This window comes from Neopsephotus bourkii, unplaced genomic scaffold (genome assembly GCF_033783945.1).
Source record: "Neopsephotus bourkii isolate Nb327-2 ecotype Australia unplaced genomic scaffold, CSIRO-AGI_Nbou_v1 NB_369, whole genome shotgun sequence".
NCBI classification, from domain to species: Eukaryota; Metazoa; Chordata; class Aves; order Psittaciformes; family Psittacidae; genus Neopsephotus; species Neopsephotus bourkii.
The window spans coordinates 1,060,789-1,084,125 of NW_026900875.1; the positions used below are offsets into that span (position 1 = coordinate 1,060,789).

Here is a 23,337-nt window from a genome sequence, read left to right on the forward strand (position 1 = left end):
AGTACTGGAGCACTGAATCAATTAACCCTCTCTGGCTGCTTTCCAGTCAAACCCCCACTCATTTACTTCCCTGCTTTTCAAGCACTGGAGCTGAAAACACTGAAATGAGTCAATCAGAAAACAAGCGTAGCAGCAGACTGGGAGCTTCGTTATTGAAAAGAGAAAACTGCACACAGCCTCGCTAATCACTTAAGTAAAATCGTCAAGATGATGGAAGAGAAAGGACAGTAACAAAAAGAACATAATCTTATTTCTATCTTTTTTTAAATGTGGCAAGAATTACTATTCTCCTCCATTCAAGAGCTGGAGAAAATACCTGGGTAAGAAATACAGTTTTCCCAAAATAGAAACTCTTCATCTTGGTATTAGAAGAAACAAGTGCTAACCAAAAGTACACAAAAGGACAACTTTTAGAAAAATTATAAAAAACAAAACCAAAGTAATGAAAACTCTCATCTTAAAACCCACCAGGTGATGAAAAGGATTACAAAGGATCTTCCTGGATACAAAGTGAACTCTACTAAAATGCAAAAGAAAGAGGTAAGGCTTTCTTCACCTGAAAATTGCAGCACATGACATCTTCTCAGTAACTGAGCATTTGTTCAGCTTAATGCCATGACAGCTGTTACAGTCTCAACTCTTCAGCAGAGCTGAGAGACAGAGAGGAAAAGGCTCATACTTAATAAAAGCCCTGCTCAGATTACAAAAACAAGTGGTTTACTCACTTCCCCCCTTCAAGTAATGGGTAAATTTAGATGTCTCAGTTTCATAAATCTTCACAGTCCCCTTGAGACTGTCACCAGTGTTTTATTGTCTACGGCTTCCTGACCCTCATCTGATAAATCAGGAACCATAGAGATTAAAATGGAAACCTCATACATAATTTCTGAAGATATTTTTGAGGTGACCCTCTGTGAAGAAACAGGATTCTTAATAAGGGGAAATATGGGAACTGCCGTCTGCCTACGCACAGGCTGCTGGAGAGTAGACACTCGGGAGAGGAGGAGTTGCATATACACAATGTGAGCATCTGCCTTTGAATCAGTTTGTACTTACAAAGAGCAGATCTACATGCGCTGTACCTAAAGGGAACCATTTGGCATCCAAATTAATCTATTACTTTTTACTGCTGTAGAAAGGAAAGAAAAGAGGGGGGGTAGCTAATGGACTGCTTGCTTTTCACAGCTACTGAATTTTCTCCGATAATCTGAAACCTGAACCTGGGAGACCAGACCACTGAACCCTGCCAAGCAGAGATGGACATAAAACAAGACTTTCATTTTTAAGACTTAATTGCACCTAGCAAGGCACATGATAAAGTTGGAAACCAGCTCAGAGATGGTTACAGTATCTCAAAACAGCAGATGACTATTTACCACACTGACCATGCTGGCCTTTCTGCAGGAGCATCCTGGACCAGAGAGTAACAGTGAACTCCTACACGGTACGCAATTTCTTTGCAAAATACAGCTCCTGAATACGTTCTGCTGGACACAAAAATGTCCTATCCTTCACATTTCCTGAACGGGTCTGGAGCTGGAAATGAATCTTTGTCTCCTCTCTCAGTAACGGGAGAACCCAAGCACAACTACCCAAGTGAGGAACAAGGAAACAAAGTGCGTTGGGCAGCTTTACTGATCCTCCTGGTGATAATCCCTACAATTGGGGGGAACATACTCGTCATACTGGCAGTGTCTCTGGAGAAGAAGTTACAATATGCTACCAACTACTTTTTGACGTCCTTGGCAGTGGCAGATTTGCTTGTGGGTCTGTTTGTGATGCCGATTGCCCTTCTCATGATCTTATTTGGTAAGTACAGCATGTTTATTTCATCAGGCTAGCATATGGAGTACAGTTTGGGGAGGTCTAATTTAAACAGAAAAACTGTTTGCTTTCCACCATTACCATTTTTTAAATCCCTTGAATGAGGGCTGCTAAATCTCTTCTTCTGCCCAACTTCATATAGCTTAATGTCTTTATGGGAAGTATAGCCACTCTGGATATTCTTTCCTTTGAAACAAACGATTCAAAAATCACCTGAGACTTAGAACTCATGCTAAACTGGAGCTGGACATGAGAGATCACATTGTGTACTATTATCTTTAGCAACATCAGCACAATCTTGGCATCTGTTCTATTCAATATTACACCAGCTGCAGGCAATTTACTCTTAAAAAAATGCTAAATGAAAACTAGGTATCTGTTCAGTACACTGAACAGGTTTTCAACTTTTTATGAATCAGGCACCTGATTTTACCTTAGCATTGACTCCAAGCTCCATGAGCAGTTAGAGATGGCTCCTGGCAGCACCAGTGACAACAAACTTTACCAGTACCACTTTCAGGTAAATTGATTTTCTCCCACCCTGGGGAAAGTGGCAAGCCCATAAAGCATCCCAAAGAATTAACTTATCTGTAAAGCCAAGGAAGCTTCAATCTGTGAACCTAGCGTTTCAGGTTTAGATTTATCATCTAGTCTGGCTCATATGGAATAAAGTAAGTATTTTTTAGTATGAGCATACATCATCTGTGACATTTTCTCTCTCATTAGTCATCACAGAACAAGCAAGACTTTTCATATTCTCTCATGTCCGGCTTTATTTCAGATATTGCTTCTGAAAACTAACCAGAGGCAGCTCCATGGGAAAGTCTCTCTCTTTACTCCTAAACTTCCTTTAAGAATACATTTTCAGTGGTCTATTTTCATACCATACAACTAAACAAAAAAAATCAACTAGACTTTTTTAAAATAAACTTAGGGATTTATACAATTATCTTTAAGGTATAGACACCACTGGACTCTAAAAAATGAAAAGCTGCAGCAGCTCATTTTTAATATTCTGGATCTCTAAGAGTTACCCAAGTAACAAAAACACACTAAGAAACTTTATTTCAGAAAGGCTTTTGTTTGCTGCAGAAGACTGGTATAACTTTATTAACAAATGTGATTATTCACTAAATGACTTGAGACTGAATTTCTGTACATTACAGACTGCTCTTCCCTAAACAGAAGTATGAAGTGGAGGTCAGAATTCAGTGTTGAAATTAAAAAAATAGTCTTTCTTCAAGCAACAGTTTCTAAAAAGAAAAATTAACATACATGACCAGGACAGCAATTTATAACTTGAAAAAAAAAACAGTCACAGAAAACCTTGGTATGTCATGTATGTGTATGTGTGTGTAGAGGCAAGAAACGGGTATGTACAGACATACACAGTGATAGTGTAACTGGTCAGTTCCTGCCAAAGGCCTCATTAATAATAAAATGACTAACTATAAAAAGTACTAGTATTGGAGTAGCAGCCAATACAAAGAGAAGGCAAGTTCCAGGTTTTTCTGGAGCGGATTTTTGGTGGTGGTGGAGGTTTTTGGTTTGGATTTTTAAAACTTATTTTCTTTTTGCTAGACTACTGAATCTTTTCTTTTTAATTTTATAAAGGGGCTATTGCTCCTTAATCTCTCAATTAATCCCGTGCTAAACCCTGGTTACAACAGTTTAAAGCATGCTAGGAATCTTAATTTAAAAGTAAAACAAAGGTATCTTTCATCTTGCAGGAAATTTACTGGAGAGCAGCAAAATCAGTTCTAACTAAGACTGCAACCAGCCTTTCACAGAGCAGTGGTTAAAACTGAAATTTCTTGCATACAAGTCTCTTTTTGGCAGCCAACCAAAGAAACTGCTTTGCTTCTTCACTGACTGGGAGAAGATGCTGAGGTGTTTATAGAAGTTCAAAGCATGAGCAAAACATGAGGATTTACTGGAATGAAGCTAGAACAGATAAATACATAACAAATCTAAATCTTGAAGTTACATTAGCCAGCTAACCACTTGAATGTAAAAAAAAAATCACTGATACCCAGAGAGCAAACTAAACCCAGCCTCCTGGCACTTCTACACAGGAATGTCTCCATAATAATGAAATAGCTGGATGCAGTTTCTAGATACAGAATACAGACATTATGCTTCTGAGTTGGGACTGATTATCTAATTATGTGGAGAATATTTGAGGGAAAAGGTGTGAACCAAAGTGCAGGCATATTAAATGATCTTGACTGTTAAAACTAAGCACAGCATGTTCAAATTCAAAGCTTACTGCAGATACTGGCTCCATGCCCTCATGGTACGCTTGATGAAAAATCTTCAGAAATAGGCAGACTGTCTCTGTAATAAAGAGCTGCCCCTTTTAAAGATAAATAAACGAACCTGTAACTCACACTCACAGGTATCATACCATGAGCAGAATATTTATTCTCAGCAGATTGACCGAAATGTACTCTGGTACAAATAAACACTGCAATTTTCATTTAGGAGTGTGTCAGGATACACAAACAGTCCGCTGCTTTTATTTCTTGCTAAATTCTCACTTCTTCCAAAAAAAAGAGGGCATGTTAGGAAATAATCGCATCCTCTGAAACCTAGCTTTCAAGAGTTACCCACAATTCTAACACTAAGAATTACTGAAGAAAACCAAAAATGTTGCTACTGATTGAATAGCAAAATTAGCAAATAAATTAGAGAGACCCTCTCATTTCCAAAGCCTGCAGCAGGAAGAAGTCTGTTGTCCACAGCATGGTGGGCAATTGGTTCCTTGGACACAGTGCATGTACCATACTTTAAAACAGAAAATTTTAAAATATAAAATATTCCTGATGTTCATCTACTTAAAAATCAGGAGGTGATGCTGATCATCCTAGGTTGCAAACTATCATTTGTAAAATCTATCACATGCAATCATCGTCTTAATCTTCACCCATAACTGATGATGAACCATAGCAAATCTTCCCTTCTTGCTTGTGCAAACTACCAGAGAAAACTTCCTGACTGAGGGCTACTTTCCAAAAACTCAAATCTAAAGATAACTAAGAAAATAAAGGTTGGCTTGTCACAAAGCAACTCTAAATAAAAAATAAATAAATAAAAACTTCAGCTACATTTAAAAAAATACATGACAGTGAACTACTACTGAAAATGTAATGGTAACAGAGAAGCAAAGGCAGGCAGTCACAGGGGTGAAGCAAGACAACAGCCTGGAAACACCAGGCCTGTGCAGTCCACAAAGCAGAATACTGACCCGAGGATGAACACCACACATGCATGATGCAGACACACATCCCCCAATCTGAAGACTGAAGCCTAGGCTTAAGTCAGCTAGTGATTAAAAATATCTGATTTCAGTAAAAGCATCATTATGTAACAGCAACAAAATCCTATAGAGGGAACACGCTTCAACAGCCTATAACAAAATCATAGAATGGTTGGGTTGGAAGGGACATTAAAGATCACATAGCCCTGTGAGGATATGAGGCAACATTTGCAGGAAGGAGGAACATCTTCTATCTTATACTATGTGACAATTGGAGAAACCAGACAAGCTTTCAGGCAGGCACATTTGTCAGGTAACCATGGCATTTTAAAAAAATTACTAAAAAAACCCTAAAATCGAACCCACTAACTTGCTTAAATCAGCATTTCAATTCTGAAGGAAAAAGGTGGAGAATCTCAGCCCAGTAAATGCTCTGGTCTGCTCCAACAGTGTGGATCTATACTAGGAGAATCAGAATTTGTAACTATCCAAACTAAGCATGACCTGCTAATGGCTTTCTATTGCCATCTGGCAGGACATACTCATTTTACCTTCCATCTGAATTATAAAGCAAGACAACAAACAAGCAGGTCATCATCATGTTCAAGGGTCAGAGATGCTTTGAGTTCTGAGAGGGGAAATCAATATTCTAACTACCAAAATAAAAGAATAGGCCAACATTGATACACACCACTATCGCCAGGAAAGCACAAAATCTCAGCCCAGAGCAGTCCCTCAAACACTAGGCACAGAGCTAGCACAGGCTTAACCAACCTCTGTAAAATCAAAATAAGTAAAAGCAAAATACACCACAGTATGAACCCTAAATAACTATGTGGCTTTCTGGACTTTAAGGTACCAGTTTCACAGTATTTAGTTGAAATAATAACTGTATTCTTCAATTCTTTTTAGCTACTGCATTTAAAGTCTACTCTGATTTTGTTTGGATAAAAATCATGATCGCAGACACAAGTATAATAGTACAGAATGCTATAATCATGAATGTGATAATCTACTGCCTTCTGCATCCTGTTCAAAACAATACAGAAATAAAGACAAAACTCTCTTCAGTTGCACTTAGCAACTAATGAAAGCTCTTAAAATTCATAAAAACATACAAGGTTGCTTTGCACCAGATTGCTGTTTACATGCATCTATATTTAAAGGAAGGAAAAGAGCTTTTTGCTGCAAAATATTTGAGGGTTTTCTTCTGAAAAGAGTAAATTAACTGGGAAAAAATAAAAAAAGAAGAATTTATCACTGCAATTCATCAAGAAGCAAAGCAGTTATAATCCTGGGAGCAGAAGTAAGTACTCTCCAACAGAAATACTGACTGCTTATTTGAAATCCAGCTGTTATCCTGCCATATTATTAAACGCGAGTAGGCGTTTCATAATATGCTAATTACAACTTCCTCCTACCTGTCTGACACAACAATTTTTTGAAGCACAATTTCAACCATGATAGCTATTTTGGGAAATATACAGCTAGAACTAAAATTTACTGGTTAATGCTTTAAATATAGAACGCCTCTTTCCCTTCTGCTTCACTGCTTATGCCATCCTCCCTTGCTTTGGGGGTGGATGAGGTTTGGTTCAGGGCTCCATCCATCCATTTTCTTTGTTTTTACAGGCGTGGTTTCCCAACATAGGGAAGAATGCAGACAAGCATGTGCTACGTCTGACTTCATAAAATTTTCCATTCTCTGAAGTTTTTAATTCAAGTCAAGGCAGCATCATTACAATTTTCACCTATCAGTTACACCATGTTTTAATCTGAAACTACTGCAACATTACCACATTGATAAGACTGGGCATTAAACAGTCCAGCTCGTTTCACACTCCCAGCATGCAGATCTATTTATTCAGAGCAAGATTAAAAATGATCAGATTAGTTAGAAATGTTGGCTTTTTGGTTTGGGGCTTTTTTTTTTTTTTGTCCTTTAATCATCATTCAACTAAGAACTGATTTCTCTGGCAGTATTATTACCAGGCCTACTGATGGAGTACAGCTGAATTTTAACAGGAAGGAGTATATAGTACATCAACTTCTACCATTAGAAACACAAAAAACTTCTGTGTTCATACTTTATTCCCTAGGACTACAGGACATTCTTACAGACACACAACACTAATTTGCATCTCAAACTGAAAACTGCTATCACTGGACTGCAATAAAAAGTACTTGTGAATTAATATAAAGCAGTTAAAAAAAAACCCAACCAGAGTTTCATTGACATTCATTTGGTTTGGTACTGTAAACTTTGGTAGGGGAGACCCAGCTCCCAAAACTATGAGCTTTTTGAGAAGTTTAACACTACAAAACCACAATGCATTTGACAGATGCTAGGTTCACTATAGATTAACATTAAAGACAGATAACTACTATAAGAAGCAGTATGCCGTACGGAAAATCCAAGCCATCACTTTGGCAAGAGGGAGGGGGAAGATGCACAAGAAAGCCCTTGTTTTTATAAAATTATTACTGGGACAGAATAGCCCTGCTTTGCCACATTAGTGCTCAACTGCAGCTGGACAAGGGACACAACAAACTCATTTTAAAACTGTGTGAACTAAACTCTCCAAGATCATCAACTAAGATTCAATCAAGTTTCTGCAAAGACTGAGTAATACATTGGTTATGACCCATTACCTCCTCCATCTAATACAGCCCTGAATCACAGGACTATCAAAGAGACATAGCTGAAAATAATAACAGCAGGGCACAAGGACCAAGCAGTCATAACCTACTTTTTAAAAACTTTTTTATCCAAAGTCCTTCCCACAAATACCTTATGATCTAAAAAAGGACAAAAAGACAGGAAAAGGCTTAATATACCAGCAGCCTGATTAATATGATGGCAGCAATCATGCCAGTTAGGAGCTAGCTAAAACGTAAGACAGAATCCAGCTGAGGCAGTGGCAAAGCTCATCTCCTGTAGTATTGTGAACTTCTCAAAACCACTAATGGTCAAGGGAAAACCACACACTGAAAACTCTCAAAAAGCTTAGATTCTAATGAGTTTTCTGTTTTCTTTCAGACAACGCCTGGCCTTTACCAACTGCCTTGTGTCCTATCTGGCTGTTCCTTGATGTCCTCTTTTCCACAGCTTCCATCATGCACCTCTGTGCCATCTCACTTGACCGCTATATTGCAATTAAAAAGCCAATCCAGGCTAGTCAGTACAATTCATGGGCTACAACGATCATCAAAATCATCGTGGTTTGGCTCATTTCAATAGGTGAGACTCTGAACTGGAAAGGGAATGCAGAAGCTTTTCACATCCAAACCAATGGGTGACTGCTGGTCAAAATGGAAACTCTGACCAAGTACTATTGATTAGCAGACCCTAACATCTGGGCTGGCCTAAGTCCACCGCTTAGATCATGCATAGCTACACCACAAGAATTTGCCTCAACCACCGCTCCTTATAAGGCTTACCCTACTCAATCATACCTTTTCTTAATGGTCTTAGAAGTCCAAAAATCAGAAGACAATAACTGCATGCATAGTATGTCTTCCGGGAAAGCAAGAGTTTATGTTCCTGTGGTAGTATATTCTGTCCCATGCGTGGTTTAAAGACTTCAGTAGATGCTGCTAAAATCTGTACTTCACAATTTTCCCATGAAGCAAGTAAAAAAAGGTTAATTACTTATATCAAAGACTGAAAGATAAATGAGTGGCTGGTAACATTCACATTGAAGACTGAGATGCACTGGCAATACAGCATATAGAAAGGCTAACTTCCAAGAAAAGAAAACAAAACAAAAAAACCCCAAACCAAACACACTCTGAAGATTTTTTATATAAAGGAAGCCAATGAATAAACTTTTAAATTTGCACCTCTGATGTGCACCTGCCTTTAAGGATTGAAAATAATTTAAAAAAATCATAAATCTGTTAAATGAGCTAAGGAGGTGAAAACATTTAATTCAGATAACCTAATGTACACTGCAGGCAGCCATAGGCCCAGTGCTGTATGCTCTGTGTGCAAGAGAACACAAGAGGGTGGGTACATCCACCATCTTGGCCAAGGTATACATGCCTAAACACAAAAAGTATAACTTCAAAAAAAATTCAGGAGGAACCATGATGATAGGAGAAAAGATGCTATCTTTATTTTATCATAAAAAAAAAAACAACCAACCAACCAAAAATCTGTTAGCATGACAAGACACCTACAAATTGACCTTTTAATGCCTGTTTTGTTGTTAGTAATCAAGTGCTGTACTTTTTCATTTCTTTTTTATCTGACACAAAAGCATTCTGCAACTGAGCCAGGGTTCTCCAAATCAAAGGTTAATTTGGCTCAATCCTCACTTTAAATCTTTGCTGTATCTGAAAGTGTGCCTCTTATTAAGAAAGGGATCAAGTGGCTGAAGAGTTTTTTTTTTGCTCTTGCTGCCTTCAACCAACTTCAGTAAGCAGAGTAGCAGAGGAATACAGTAAATGCCTACATCTCATTAAGCGGTATCAGGAAATATAACACAATAACCTTCACCAGGCAGTAAGGAAGCTGTTGTTTTTGTTGCAATGTCAGACTGCTGGCAAACGAAGTGCTGACTGCAATTTGGTGGTTATAAAAAATTATTTAAAAGACAGAACTGATAACTTTTTAAATATTTTTTTAAAGAGTGGTGAATTACAACGCTAGCTGGTCTCATTTAAACACTCCTAAATATGGAAGAAACTTTAAACAACAAATCCATCTTAAACACACCCTGCATAATTCTGGCAACTATTTAACTACTTGTATATGTGAAAGAGTCAAGGCAGGGTGAAAAAAAAAATAAGAAAAAAAAAAAAAATCAGCTGTGTCCCGTAACTTGATGGGGTTAAGATAAGAAGCAAAGACAAGATTCATGTATTTACCAAACTGCCCTTCAAACGGTGCAAAGGTTACCCCAGGGAAAGGGGGGTGGAAGCAGGTGGCATTAGGGAAACACATTTCACTGGAGGAAAAGCCATACTAATTCTAACAACTACAGTCAAAACAATTAATGTTTTTTACACTTGAGAAGTTGGCAACTTTATACTGCTTCCTCAGTCAGTAAAGGCTAAGCCCAATCTCCTTAGAAAAGGCACTCTGTTACAGCTGAGGTTGCCAAGTCTTTACTATTTGCCCAACTACACACATGATGCTCTCAGTTCTCTGTCACCCTGTGCCAGCTCCAGAGCTCAGGATCTACCTTTCTTTAGAGACCCTGAGGCTTCAAGCCCAAAAAAGATTGCAAGCTGAAGTACTTTGTTTTCTCCTGCAGGAATTGCTATTCCAGTCCCTATCAGAGGCATTGAAGATGGAAATGGCAACTCTACAAACATCACATGTGCCCTGATGCCTGATCGTTTTCATGACTTCATTCTGTACGGATCAGTGGCTTCATTCTTCATTCCCCTCGCTATCATGATAGTCACTTACTTTCTGACAATCCAAGTGCTACGCAAGAAGGCCTACTTGATCAACAAGCCACCTCACCGCTTCACTTGGTCAACAGTGTCCACAGTATTTCAGCGTGACACAACATCTGCATCCTCACCAGAAAAGGTGGCCATGCTAAACGGCTCCAGAAAAGACAAGACTTTGTCCAATGACATGCCAATCTGCAGAACATCCACAATAGGGAGGAAGTCCATGCAAACAATAACCAATGAACAAAGGGCATCAAAAGTTCTGGGGATTGTATTTTTTCTTTTCTTGTTGATGTGGTGCCCATTCTTCATAACAAACATAAGTTCAGTTCTGTGCAACTCCTGCAACCAAGAGATTTTTCAAAAGCTTATGGAGATATTTGTCTGGATAGGATATGTATCCTCAGGAGTGAACCCTCTTGTCTATACACTATTCAACAAAACATTTAGGGAGGCTTTCAGCAGGTATATCACTTGCAACTATTGGACCACAAAGCCTATCAAGGCCCTTAGAAAACGCTCCAGCAGGATCTCTTTCAGAAGCTCTGTGACAGAAAATTCCAAGTTCTTTGTCATGCATGGGATGAGAAATGGGATTAACCCCATTATATATCAGAGCCCAATGAGGCTGAGAAGCTCACCTATCCAAGCATCATCAGCCATTCTGCTGGATACATTGCTGCTCACAGAGAACGAAGTTGATAAAACAGAAGAACAAGTCAGCTACGTATAGTGGAATGGCAGCTGTGTCTATATCATAGTGTTACTGTATGTATTGCTCTAGGTAACACAAATGGACTGCAAGACGGTATAAATACTATTGGTTTTTGTTATTTATGCAAGCAACACCTTACAAATTTATATTAATTCCTCTCCTCCAAAGTCTCCCCTATTTTAACCCCAACCCCATGGTGGCACTCACAGCTTCATTCCATGATAAATGACTAATGCAGAACTGTAGCCAACAGGAAAAGGGAAATAAATAAAAGCTAAACCAATCTGCATATCTGACTTCAGTTCTCACCACCCCCAGTCTCTTCAAAGTACATTTTTATAAGAAAATTATCTCTGCACAAACACTAACATTTACTCTGGCAAGAAGACAGAACATTCTGTAGGTTGATGCTTTATGATGAAATAAGCAAGGGGATACAAGCATGCTTGTTTTAATTTAAATCCACCTTTACTCTGTGTAAACAGAACAGCACATACACTCACAGCGTTACCTCCTACAGATACATTCCTTTGCTGAGACTGTGTATCCAAGTATGAGCTTTTCTTGTTCTCTATGGATATGTGTATCAGAAGCAGAATTACTTGCTCCAGAGACCAAAAGGTGTCCATTCCACAACAGGTGAAACTGTTTCTTAGCAGGGTGAGCTAAAATTCCATGTGCTGAAACTGTCCCTTTGTTGTTTTACTGTAGGGGTATGTAGAATCTTTTACCCACCTGAATTTCATCTCCATTACTCTTGCATACAAATATGTCTGGTATTATTAGATTTGTCAGATGTTCTTTTCATACTAAGAAAGTGAGAGCATTTAACCAAAATAGGACAATACCACATCAGTGATCATGAGTAAACCAGGACAGGCAGTGCCTCGAACTTCCCTTTAATTTAGATGGACAAACTTCCTTTTTTACAACCATTGTAACTTCAGTGAAAGCCTTCCCTTATCTTACATAGTTCACACAAAGTAGAAAAATCACAGATAGAATAGCTATTGCACTTGAAAATAAGAGCAAGTGTTTCAGAGACAGCAGAGATGGCAGTACTATCCAGACCTGCATAAATCTGCAGTTTAGCTTAGCTCAGAATAATTTCACTGGACTAATGGCATAAGATTATTGTAGGTCCCAATCTGCACTCTCTCAAAGATGCTCAAGCCTTTCATCAGAGCATAAAATTCATACAAAGAATTGCTCATCACAACCCATAAAAGTTACCAGAGTCTAGCATCTGTGAAATGAGGAGCTTCTGACAGTTCCAGAACATCTTTCTTTGGGAAGGGAAATCGTATTTCCCCAAAGTACTGGAGTTCTCACAGTAAGCAGCCAGCTCACCATTTTTTCCCAATAGTTCCCATTAACAGTAACATTTTTAGCTGGGTCTCTTGTTTTCATTTTTAGTGTTTTCAGAACCCTCTAGTTACAAACTAAAATTATGTACAGAAAAAGGCTTAGTTTTTTTCCTCCTCAGAACAGAAAGTACAAAAGATAACACGTCCTTCCAACATTTATTTGCATATATTTAATTTAGAACATATGCACATCTGAAGTGGAGCCTAATGTAAAAACTGCCATGGGAGTCCCAGAAGAAATTACTAAAAATACTTCTGTGTTACTTACTGTAAGTTGTCTTCTTCCTACCCTTTTTGGTGATAGTCACTAGTCACTTCAGTTAGAAAAAGCTCTAACTGCTCTTACTCCTCTTCTTGTTAAAATTTGTTTAAGGGGATCCTGTAGTTAAAGCCAGAATTGATGGACTGCAATACTTGTAAAAGATACCTACATCTAAAAATATTTGAGAATCAAAAGCCTTATTAAGACCTAGACTACGTGAAGCTCAAGGGGTGAGGGAGTACGAATAAAATGAACCCCCCCCCCCCAAAGTAAGGCCTCTTAGTAATCAGTGGTTAGACTACACTAACAGGAAATGACCCTTGAAAAAGTCTCACTCAGCAAAGATCTATTTTGTCAAGCCGGCATATAGATTTCTCAGTTTTAGTAACCATATAAAGAAACATGTTCCAGTTATTGAATACAGTCAGCAATAATAAACCTCAATCCAAAGGACTAGTGACTCATCAAAAATCCAGTCTTCCTACAAAGAAAGGAAATTTCTCCATGGACAGAAAAACATGCACATTCCATTTAACATGACAAGTGTAAAAAGAAATTGCTTGTCCACTGAGAAAGCAAACAAGTGAAGAATTCAGGTAACAGTCTTGGAAAGCATAAGGACAGAGGGAGAAGAAAGATGATGAGAAGATGCAGAACTATGCAATAAAAAGACAATATAACAGCAGAGATCTTGTTTTAGCAACTGTATCTACAGGAACAGATTTGAGCAAAGACATTACCTTCATTAGCAAGACATGACTGAAAATAAGAGAGTCACTGCAAGCTACTGTAAGAAAGCACAAGTTTGTTGTACAGTAACTAAGGACAACACTGCTCACGTGGTACTGACAAGCAAGATGGGAAGCTCAGGACTACATCCACGGGCATCATCTTTAAGCAACACAAATTTATAAGGCATTCCTTTTTCTGAAGTAAGATGCTATCAATTCTTTCAGAACCTGGCCCATGACAAACTAATCATGTGGCCAGTTCTGTGGCCTCAATGTACTACATAAAAATAATAACTTATACAGTTATCTAGTTTAACTTTCCTCATAATCACAGAAGCTTTTATCTGGCATATTTCATTTCTGTTTAAACCACTAGAGAAGCAAGACGGACAAGAGTAAAAGCTGATCTGCAACATACAAGCACTATGGGAAGAAATACATTTTAGAAGAGCAGTGGACAAGTATGAGGGTCTTTTTTTTGTTGTTGTTGTTTCATTAATACATTAGGAGATATTTAGTTAATGTTCTGGCTGCCTATCCAATTAAAAATTACAGCACAGACATGGACATAAGGACTACCTATAAATATACCCACCGTAGCAGCCCTGAAGTGAGGAAAACAGTGGAGTTTGAAGCCTAACAGAATAAGTGTCTTGAAATGCAAATAAAGGGGATATCATAAAGAAAAAAAAACCCACAAAAAAACAAAAAAAACACCCCCCAAAAATAAGCAAAACCAAACTGAATCCCAACCTTTAAACCACTCTACAAAACCGAGAAGCAAGAAATTCAGCTAATCTCAACTGTGCTGACATAAAACACATTTTGTGGAGCCAGTCCCAAATCATCTGGGGGATTAAGCTGCAAGCCCCTTGGGTGGTACGGTTTAGTGTGAGGTGTCCCTGCCCATGACAGGGGGGTTGGAACCGGATGATCTTAAGGTCCTTTCCAACCCTAACTGTTCTATGATTCTAAAAAAATTTTCAGGCAGCCAGAAAAATGTATTCATCACTTATCTTGCATTCTCCAAATGTAAAACTTTCCTAATCACATCACATCTGGCCATACTCATACCTATTTCAAATGCATTAAAAAACAGTTAAAAAATCCAGTGTTAAGCAGAGGACAAGGCACTGAGAAGAGAGGTTGACGCTATAAAGCTGTTCACTAGCATACAAGAGGCATGCTGATTTTTTTATGCCGCTTCATAGAAAATGTAATTTTCCTACACCATTTTCTTACTGTGGAAAAATCCACAGCACTTCAGGCTGGTACGAGAAAGCAAAAGGATCACTCCCCTAAATCTTTTTCTAGGCTGTCATATGTAACTTCAGCCTTAAAAGGTAAAGTAATGCAAGCACAGTAAACCTGGTGAATGCATACTGAACAACCTGGTACTCTGGAGCCAAAAGAGACAGGACATTCACCAGAGCTCCTCTGGCTCTTTGCATTGGAAGCTGGAGGCAGGAGTCCCAGAGTTCTGGCCAGTCCTCAGCACTGACTTAATACTACCATGAAACATTAGATTTCTTTGATGACATTGATAAAACTGCCTACCTACAACTGCTAAAGAAGCACTTCTTCGTTTCACTTCCCCTTTGGATCTCTAGGTAACTATCAACAGAAAAACAGCAGTCAGGAGAGAAGTAACTTCCTATTTCTGCTTTGTTATTTGACACCATGTTGTTTACTGTCACTGACCGCTCCCCTGGGACACACTGTTTTCTCCAGTCGCAAAGGAAGACTTTTGCCCTGCAGGAGAGGAAGCTTTTCAGTTTTTAAATGGGAAGCCAGCTACAAAATAGGAAAGATGGCTTGCTGAAATGTCCATATTTACTCTTTTTTAAAATAAGTTATGTCAAACCCTATTTGTCTAGCCATGCCTAAGATTCCTTGCATCCAGGTACCAAGATCCTTTCCAACCTCTGAAAAACAGTATCATGCTCTTAAAAATTAGGAGCTTTTTGCTTTCTGATGGATACTCTTCACAAATGCTCCAGACAGTTGACAGCAACTCATTTTCAAATTCATTAACCACTGCACAACAAATAAGTTTTATTCTGCAAGATGCACGTCAACATATCTTAATAAAATCCAACAGGAGTCTTTGCCATTAAAAACAAAAAATAAATCAACTTACTTTAATGGCTCAAAGAATCTCAGAATTTTTTATGACTTAACTTGAAACTTCAGCTGCTGAACAGTAGTTTTAAAGCAAATTCAAGGATTTGGTCAGACAACCAAATTAGTTATAAACTGCACTGCTTAAAATGTTTAGTTACTCAGTTAAAAAGCTTTAGTGTGTATAATCTGGGAATCTGAAAATATTTTTCTGGAATGAGAGGTGGGGAGGAATATTAGATTGGTTTCTGTCACTCTTCTCACGCATGCTGTGATTTAGTGATATGAAAATCTTTCTATATAAGCTTATAGGCTTATTATAGGCACTACAGGCAGTGCTTATAAGCCTATCATTTTTACGATGTAAGGACCAAGTGACTAATCGAAGGAATACTCTGGAGATTTCAGCAGGTTTCTTCAGCCTAGCTTGCACCTATCTTAGATTTAAACCCAATCATGTTGCTTATCTGTGTAGACATTCTACTTTACAGTAGGAAGTTAAAACACTTGCAGAGATTTTCAAACGCTCTCAAGCAACATAAAGCTCTGAGCTCTATTTCCTGAAGTAGAATCTCATGAATACAAAGTGGTCTAGAATAATGATAAAACTATAGCAAGGAAGAATTAATGCAAGATGTCATAGTGTACCGATTGCACAAATGCATTCATTGTTTCAATCTGATTGTACAGCTACAATTTTCATTAGAATTTAGATTAGTTTTGCCAGAGATGCCAAGGGAATTCTCCAGTGCACAATAGTTTGGTCAGTGAAGACGCACACCTCTGTTTCCAGTTTCAAACCTACAGATAAAAGCACTTTCAAATCTAAAAATACTTCCATGAAAGTCTGAAGCTTCTTCTGGTTATAGGAAGATTTCTGTTACTATTAACCTTTCACTGAAAGGGACCCTCATCCTCCTCCCCCAGGAGGACAGAAGAAGACAAAAATGGGTTGGAGGTAAACAAAACCCTTTCACCTTTCCCCATGCAAGAATCAACAAGCAGGTATGTTTCACTAAATTCCTCTTCTTCACAGTTAATGAACTGAAAAAGTGACTGGTACAGATAACATTAGAGTGACTGTTAGCCTATTACTCAATTACCCAGAAGATTTGCCATCTGCCTACTGGATAAAGGTAGGTTGTAGGGGTTAAAACAAATTGTCCGAGTATTCCTGGAACAAAATCTAAGTATCTGACCTGTGTCTGCCTCAAAACAAATATATAGTGTTAAAATACCAAAGACTGTGTAAACACAAAGAATACAAAAGCAGGAAACATTACTATCGCACTTGCCTAATCCTAAAACGAAGAACTGAACATAAGCCATGCAGGGCTCTCTGGCTTTGGGTAGCCTACACTTACCAGCCGAGACTACATCTTTCTTTTGAGACTCTCTAGAGGCTGCATTGTTCCCTCTCCTGCCCTTAGCCTTTTCCCAACAATACTGCACCAAGGCAGAAGCAGCAACTTGCAACTTAAGTTCTCCTTCCCCATGGCTCTTAACACTGCTATGAGAGTATTAAACCCTTTCAGTTCACAGTTTCAAGCATTGCTGCCTCCCACATTGAAGCCTTCTCAACAACCGTATTTGTTGTATCTATAAAACATATACCTCCTCATTTTGTACATAAACTACAGTGTTTAGATACACTGCAGCATTGCTCTAACATACAGCAATATTAAAAAAAGCTGACTATATAAACCAATTACATCTCACTTTGCAATGTAAACAAAGATCAATTCCTGATCTGAATTGGTAAAAATTAAGATAAAAATAATTATTTCCAATTTTAAAAAGTAAAGCACTTTAAATTTATTGTGTTTTCCATTTCATCTAAGTCTTAAAAGCCAAAAAGGCTTTTTGCGCATTAAACAAACTTATTCTCTTATTTGAATCCTGACTTCACAGTTCTCTTTCTGCAACCACATACAAAGAATTCAACAACATCTCACAGAAGCTTCAGTCACGTTCTTCCACCTAAGACAAGAATAATTTCTGGGGCTTAGCACACAATGTTAGAGACCTGCTTAGCTCCCACCATAGAACACTTCATTCAAAAGCTCTGTATACCTAGCAGCTGACAGATTACTGACTCTTGCCAGCATTCAATGCTGTATTAGGGGCTTTAACACAAGTAAATCTACATAGACTTCAACAAGCAACAGTCCTAAGAGATGTCATTTTACGCAAGAAATCTGACAAACGCGTAGCCCACTTGCTCTTTATGGGCTATAGAACACAACTAGCTCTAACTAGCAGTTTCAGTAAACAGGAAATGTAAATGTAAAACCTCCTTTTAGATCACTACAGTAATATACATTCTTTATTTCCAGAAACTGAAACACAGCTTTTGGTTTATAATTAGAGAGAATAACGGGGGGGGTAACCTATGGGGCCCACTTAGCAGAAATTCCCTTCCACTGCTGTATGTGAATGCAGGAGTCTGAGCTAGACAAACCAAGGGCTCCCTCCAGAACTGTGTCTTAAAGCAAAACAACTGATCATGTACTTTATGACAGTTATCAAGTGAAAAACCTTAGCAGTTACAACAACTTGACACAAGGCTTCAGTCTCCAGAAGCCAATGATATCGAGGTAAAAAGTTTTAGTCCTTTGCTACCAAGTCAGGTGGACACTGGAATTTATAAATTCCTCCTTGCTGTGCAAGCAGGTTTTGGACTGTACCCCTTCAAAAGAAGAGGCAGGATAAGATATGAACCACTGCAGAGCAGGTGAAAGAGTCAGAGGTAATGTTACTCATTTCCTTGTTGCTGGATATGGAGAGAACAGGCCCAGAAGCACCTTGCCCCAACAAGATGCAAACACATGGTAAATGGTTTAGCTCAGAGCCCTGAAAAATTCTCATTTTGGAGCAAGCTAATGATAACAATTACATTTTGCATTTATTGAGAAGAAAAATAACGTTGAAATCAGAGGTCAAAAGTGATTTGCCACAAACTGTTTGGAAAAAAGATACCTGAAAATATGGAAGACCTGCATGGAATTTTCTTTCTGTACACAGATGCAGAAGACAGTTGATCAGACCTTTTTAAATTCAGGAGACTATTGCTATGCAGCAAGAAAAAATGCAACAGAGCTGAAGCTCTTAAGAGCCACCTGCTGCTCACATAGGAAACTCGTTCATTAATGACAAACTTGACTCATCATATCAGTAATCCATGTTTTTAATACCACCTTTAAGCACCTCTTACCCAGCTTTTAAGGATGACTTTACAGACTGCCACTATCCAAGGATGATGTGAACAAAGATTTTTACATTCCAAGGGCTGGACCCATGTATGCACTACCTCCTCTCAGACACACCCAAAGGCTGCAGCTTAACTCAGTGCTAAAATTACACAGACTACTGTATTAATAGATGAAGGGGAGACTTTTAATTCCCCAATCTAATAAAAAAACCAACCAACGAACCAAGCAGAAACCCAACAACCAGCAAACAAACACACACACACCAACCAAGCCCAGCACCTCTTACCTAGGGAACTATCCATAGAGCACTAGAAGATACCAGATCAGCAATTGATTTCACTTCAGAGAACCAAAGCAAACATCATGACTATTTTGTGATGAGCTCTACATTACCACAACATAACACCAGTAACATGTCAGGGTTCAGCACTAGATACTTAAAAACAAAGATTGTTTCAACATTCTTCTTCAGATTATTTTGCTAAAGTCATGACCTTCAAGAACACTGTAGATAGCAATCAGGCAGACATATTTGCCTGAGTACTGCTGCCTGTAAGAGGCCTGGCATAAACACCTTATATTTAATTTTTCATTAAGTCTCAATCCTGCAAATATTGATTTTTCATTCTATTTGTCAACTTCATCTAACTCTACTCAGACAATTAATTCCTAAGTCCAGAAACTGAAGAATGGCTCATTAAGCATCTGCTGAACATTAAGGAAGGCTTCTAATCCTGCATTAAATCTTATTCTCTCCCAATTTTTTTTACTTTTCAACATACACTCAGTTAGCAATTACATATTATTGTGAAAGCAATAACACACACAACTCCTGAAGATGCAACGGACATCAAACTGAAGGCTGTAGAAGTGAACAAGTAAGATACTGTACCTGAACAGAACGAAACCAAGCAACTCAGCAGCTGCCCACCTCACATGATCATTCACATCACTCAGCTACAAAAGGGAAAACAGGACATTCAGAATAATCAGGAAGATACAACAATGGAGAAAGCTAAAAATCATTTTCAGCCTTAGCTGAAATGGCCTCATCCTTGTTCATACACTGTAACTGCAAGCCAATCAAAGAGCAGACAGACCTCATTTTTTATAGCTTCAGTTGCTTTTTCCCAGCCCATTGTTACGCAGACTATTCACTACAAAGCCACTACCAACTATTTTTGGATTGTGTTTATTTTTAAACAGGTTCCTTTTTTGTGGTATCAGGCTGAATATTCTCTTGCTGAAAGTCTAGTTATCCTAATGCCAGAAGACCCTGTTATTTCTACTCATAGTGTTAAGGAAAGCTTTCATCATTTCACAACCTCTGATTTAGACCAGAACATTAACACCACAGACATAAAACCTGTCAGTGATGCGCTTACTCTCACACCACATACTTCCTGCTGTGTGCTTCTAAGCCCACAGTACTTACAGCCACATGCAGTAAGCGCCTGATAGCCTTGTTGTTCCCTGAGCCACAGTATGCCATAGCAACAGTGTACATGCCAGAACGACGGAGAATTGGATCCTGGAAGAGAAAACAGCAATATTTAATATCCACCCAAAGAGTGACTTACTAATTCTAATTTTAAATCTGCTCCACTTTTGGGCCTGGAATCTGCAAAAAAGTAGCCTTGTTGCTTAATTGTTTACTAGGGATGAGTTACAAGACAATCACCAAAGCAGGGCTGTCATTACCAATTTCAGGGGGACAGAAAGTTGCTACACCACAGGCTGCCAAAGACAGTATCTGGTAGATGTGTTATTCTGCTTCTTATTCAATATCTGCTATTGAACCACTACTAGACCCTCAAGAATGAACCACCTACAGCAAACCTCATCCATTTTTAAATCATTACAACCTGCTCTGCTCCTTGTTACTGCTCACAGAACTATAGAGAGTAAGTATGAGACTAAAAAAATACATAACAGCACTTTGTTCTCATACTGTTGAAGGTCACATGTGTAACAAAAGCGCCAGGGATTAATTCACAACTAAACTTACCTTATCTCTGCAAAGACTCTCAATGAGAGCATCTGCCTCCTCCATTCTCCCATACATGACCAGAGCAATTCCAACTGCAAGGCCTCGCAAAATCTTCTCATGCTGGGTTTCCTGTGCATAGCCAACCATGTCCTCAATAGCTTGAGCATTTTTAGATCCCAACATAACCAGTCCCAGTGCCAAGCCAGCTGCCTCACCTGCACAGCACAGAAAAGCAAAAAATCAAGCAAACTCTGCTCCTAAAAGCTGTAAATATTCTATCTAGAAAATCACACAAGAAGTAGGCCAACAGATCAAATAGGAGACTGTTTAAAGACATAGCACGTCTTACCAATATTTGGTATAATGCCACAGACCAGTCCTGACAGGACCTGTGAATATTAGTGCCATATAACTAAAGAACCATGCTGATCAGGAAAAGGTCAGTAAATAAAACACAGCTAAGGCAACCTATGCTGCTAATAGAAAACCTGAAAAAAAAAAACAATGCACCAAAACACCCCAGATGCCTGATAAGGCCTCAGATGGTTATTTGCTTTGAAAGCAGAACATTTACCTGTCACTGCATCATCCTGGTACAGATTTGTTTTCAGCAAATCGTACACATCTTGACGTGCCGTCCCCATGGCAGCCAGACCCAAACCCAGGCTGCCACCATGTCGGACAATCTAGAGAAGCATATGCAAGTTTAGTCATCATAAAACCAGGAAAAATATGGCTTCAGCTGAAGTAGACATTTTTTCCATCAACATAAGGCTGCAAACTTTGTCTCAAACCACCCCAAAATTAGAAATATGTTAGAAATACCACTTTCACCATCTCAGGCAGTAATTCTGATGAAAGAGGCAGAAAACTACAGAAACAGTGGTTCAAAAGCCCGTAAACAATGAGTATCAGAAGCTTTACACATAGCACAAGTCACTTTCTAGTATCTTTAAAGTCTTTCCCCACTGAATGATTTATGTAAAACCATAAAACTCTGCCACGTGTAAAAACTGCTGCCCAGTAATACTTTTTAAGTAGAAAGGTAAATCAGTAACCCACTTGAACTGTCTACATCCTCTTTTGTCCTAACAATGGATACAGGAAAAATAATACATTTGCAATAAGATGAGTGGAATCCTTTCACAGAATTTTTAAAGCAGTGTGTAATTCCCCAAAGAGAAGAAGGGAACATGCTGGGAAAATACTAATCTGTTCCTAACTTGAAAATGAGACTTTTTGTAGAGGTTTACAAACAGGGAGTGGTGAAGTAAAATAGTTTTTTTAATAAGTTGCATTAAACCTATAGGGCAGCAGAAGCATTTTGTGGCTTATTCTTTTGACAGCTAAGCCATAAGCAGTAACAGTCCCTGAATACTGCAGGTCTACTAGCAAAACCTAAGTAGATACACAAGGAGTAAGGAAGATAAAGCTAGATTTACTGTCAACTGTTTCCTAAATTCAAAGAATTTCCTAAAAATCTTACCTAAACTTTGAGCAATAGGTTGTTAAAACCAAACTTTATATTTAAGGCCCAAAGAAAGTGTAAGAACCACACTACTGCCATGGTCTTAGCCACCTCTAACCCTAAACAAGCTAGATACTCCCAACAAAACAAAGGTTCGTCACTGAACCCAGTACGTACATCATTACTGGCATTCTTCAGCTGGTTCAGCAAATAGTCAATGATGTCCCCACCATGGTTAGCATGAATGAGACCCAAGGCATACAGGCCCCCGCCTTCCTGGTATGCTGACCCTGGCGAGGTGTCCTTGGGTAAGTAAGTTGCCATTAGCTGCAATGCTTCTTTCTCATGACCCTGTATGTCCAGTGTCCAGCAGGAAGAGAAGACAGTGGGAAGTGAAAGGTGAAAAAACAGCATATGCACATACTTCACAATGATATTTAAAGATGTCAGGAGAAAGCAAGTTATAGCCATTACTTTCTCCACAAAAATCAGCCTTTCAGTGCTGTACAATCAGAAAAGAATCCTTCTGTACTGGGGTTTTATTAACCACAATACACAAGTATTCATCAATCACTTGGTCACTGATTCATGACAAATTTGGCCTGAAGCTACACTAGTTCATTCACTAGACCACCTTAATGAGGGCTGAGACACACAACACAAAGACTTCTTGCTATTTCAAAACAGCTCTAAACATGCCCTTTCTGTGCCTGAATTTGAAGAAAATGACTATTCAGGTCACGATTCAAACTTATTGAAGCTTACTACAGTAAGGACAGTACTGTCCTAATGCCACTTAAGAAATGTACACCTGCAGTTTTAATAGCTAGAAACTATTGACTCTGCTCAACTCACAAAGGAAGTTCAACTCAATAAAACATGCCATAAACTACATCAGGTATCAGACAAGATAGACTTGATAAAGCACAGCTTTTCCTTTAGTGCAAAGACACCAGCTTTGTTACAGCTGCGCCTTGCA

General features: G+C 38.6%; 2 protein-coding genes across 2 annotated transcripts in view; one reads left to right on the forward strand and one right to left on the reverse strand.

The window, feature by feature from the left end:
- PSMD1 (proteasome 26S subunit, non-ATPase 1) overlaps window positions 1-23,337 on the reverse strand; it is a 69,312-nt gene that overhangs the window by 32,787 nt on the left and 13,188 nt on the right. Inside the window, exons 12-16 of the mRNA XM_061348769.1 lie at window positions 22,536-22,709; window positions 21,465-21,576; window positions 20,909-21,105; window positions 20,336-20,431; window positions 19,793-19,857 (exon numbers count right to left, since the gene is read on the reverse strand). Of these exons, the coding sequence (XP_061204753.1) occupies window positions 19,793-19,857; window positions 20,336-20,431; window positions 20,909-21,105; window positions 21,465-21,576; window positions 22,536-22,709 (644 nt within the window). The remainder of the gene's footprint in view (window positions 1-19,792; window positions 19,858-20,335; window positions 20,432-20,908; window positions 21,106-21,464; window positions 21,577-22,535; window positions 22,710-23,337) is intronic.
- HTR2B (5-hydroxytryptamine receptor 2B) lies at window positions 709-13,937 on the forward strand. The gene is made up of 3 exons (XM_061348786.1): window positions 709-1,809; window positions 8,124-8,324; window positions 10,345-13,937. Exons 1-3 carry the CDS (start codon window positions 1,500-1,502, stop codon window positions 11,223-11,225), a joined length of 1,392 nt encoding a protein of 463 aa, XP_061204770.1. The 5' UTR covers window positions 709-1,499; the 3' UTR covers window positions 11,226-13,937.